The 2,025-nt window shown below is 53.4% G+C and overlaps 1 protein-coding gene across 1 annotated transcript in view; it reads right to left on the reverse strand.

The window, feature by feature from the left end:
* The window catches only part of ABCC6 (ATP-binding cassette, sub-family C (CFTR/MRP), member 6), an 88,234-nt gene that overhangs the window by 46,094 nt on the left and 40,115 nt on the right, over positions 1-2,025 (reverse strand). The window contains exon 11 of the mRNA XM_011950299.1: positions 1,217-1,309. Coding sequence (XP_011805689.1) covers positions 1,217-1,309 — 93 coding nt within the window. The remainder of the gene's footprint in view (positions 1-1,216; positions 1,310-2,025) is intronic.

A 2,025-nucleotide genomic window follows, 5' to 3' on the forward strand; every position in this document is an offset into this window, starting at 1 on the left:
CTTTCTTCTTCTGTTGTTCCCTTTCTTCCTTCTCTCTTTCCTTTTCTTTCCTTCCCTCCCTCCCCCTGTCTTCCTTCTCTCCCTCATTCCTTCTTTTCCTCCCTCAATTCTTTCCTTCCCTCCTTCCCTCTGTCCTTCCTCCCCTTTCCTATCTTTCCTTCCTTCCCTTCTTTTCTCTTCTTCCCCTCCCTCCTTCCTCCCCTGCTTTCCTTCTTCCCTTCCTCTCTCCTCCCCTTCTTCCCTCCCTCCTTTCTTCCATAGTTCACAAAACTTACTGAGAACCTTCTGCCTGCCAAGCACTAACTAGAAGCTGAGTTTGCCACAGAGAGTGGCCTGTGTTGTTGCGAAGCTTCCAGTCTAAGGAGAACAAGACAATCAACCCCTGCCAGGTGCTTCCTGCGGGGCCCTGTAGGATGTGGGAAGTGCTGTGCCGGGGGGAAAAAAAGCAAAAATGAACCCAGGGCAGACAAAGGAGAGGCTGCTGCTGGGAGGAGAGGGATGGATGTACTGTTTCCTGGCCGGAGGGTGGCAAGGGAGTTGACGGAGGGTCTTCGGGAGTGAGGGTGATCCAGGCAGAGGGAACAGCTAAAGCAAAGGCCTGGAGGGATGTGTGAAATCCAGCAGGTTTGAGGATGGGGGATGTGGGGGAGAAGGCAGGGAAGGGAGGGAGAAGGGTGGAAGGTGAGGTTGGAAGCAATGAGGCCAGTTCAGGGTGGGCCTGGTGGGCCGCTGTGGGTTTTTGGCTCAGTCTGAGGAAAATGGAGCCCCTGTGGGTCTGAGTAGAGGAGCGGTGCAACATATTTGGTTTGCACAGGTCTGCTCTGGCCGGGAGTGGAGAGAGGCTGAGGGCAGAAGCGGGGAGTGTGCCAGGGGCTTGCTGCTATGACCTGGGTTAGAGACCATGGGGTTTGGAGAGTCTGCGCTGGGAAGGGTGACATTCTGGATGCATTTTGAAGGTGATGCCAAGCAAATCGGCTGACAGATGGGATGTGAGAGAAAAAGGCAATGAACTGACCCAGGGCCTGTGGCCTGAACACTAGAGGGATGGAGCCACTGTCTGTTGAGATGGTGACGGGAGGGGTGCAGCTCATAGACGACAAGAACAAAGCCAGACATGTGGGCTCGCAGTCAACTCTCCCCTCCCCATCTTCCATACCAGGACCTGTGGCTTCCTCCCTACTTCCTGCCTGGTCTGTCCCTTTCCCCAAAGCCGAACCTGATGGTGGTTCCTCTTCTTGGTGATGAAGAAATTCAGAGGGAGGAGGCTCAGGAAGACAGCGATGGCAGTGAGGGCGGAGGGGCCCAGGAGCTGGGGACAGAGGGACAGGATGTCAGGAGATCCCGAGGAGCACAGCTCTCAGAGGCATGTGAACCAGAGCGACTCCATCTTACATAGGAGCTGGGTAAAATGAGGCTGAGATCTACTGGGCTGCATTCCCAGACGGTTAAGGTATTCTAAGTCACAGGATGAGACAGGAGGTCGGCACAAGACACAGGTCACAAAGACTCTCCTGATAAAACAGGTTGCAGTAAAGAAGCCAGCCAAATCCCGCCAAAACCAAGATGGCTACCAGAGTGACCTCTGATTGTTCTCACTACCACACTCCCACCAGCGCCATGACAGTTTACCAGTGCCATGGCAACATCAGCAAGTTACCTAATATGGTCTAAAAAGGAAAGGCATGAACAATCCACCCCTTGTTTAGCATATCATCAAGAAATAACCATAAAAATGGCAACTAGCAGCCCTCTGCGCTGCTCTGTCTATGGAGTAGCCATTCTTTTCAATCTTTACTTCCCTGAAGAACTTGCTTTTGGCCGGGCGCGGTGGCTCATGCCTGTAATCCAGCACTTTGGGAGGCCGAGGCGGGCAGATTACCTGAGGTCAGGAGTTCAAGACCAGCCTCACCAACATGGTAAAACCCTGTCTGTACTAAAAATATAAAAATTAGCTGGGTGTGGTGGGCCCCTGTGATCCCAGCTACTCAAGAGGCTGAGGCAGGAGAATAGCTTGAACCCGGGAGG

Source organism: Colobus angolensis, unplaced genomic scaffold (assembly GCF_000951035.1).
Source record: "Colobus angolensis palliatus isolate OR3802 unplaced genomic scaffold, Cang.pa_1.0 Scaffold305, whole genome shotgun sequence".
Classification (NCBI taxonomy): domain Eukaryota; kingdom Metazoa; phylum Chordata; class Mammalia; order Primates; family Cercopithecidae; genus Colobus; species Colobus angolensis.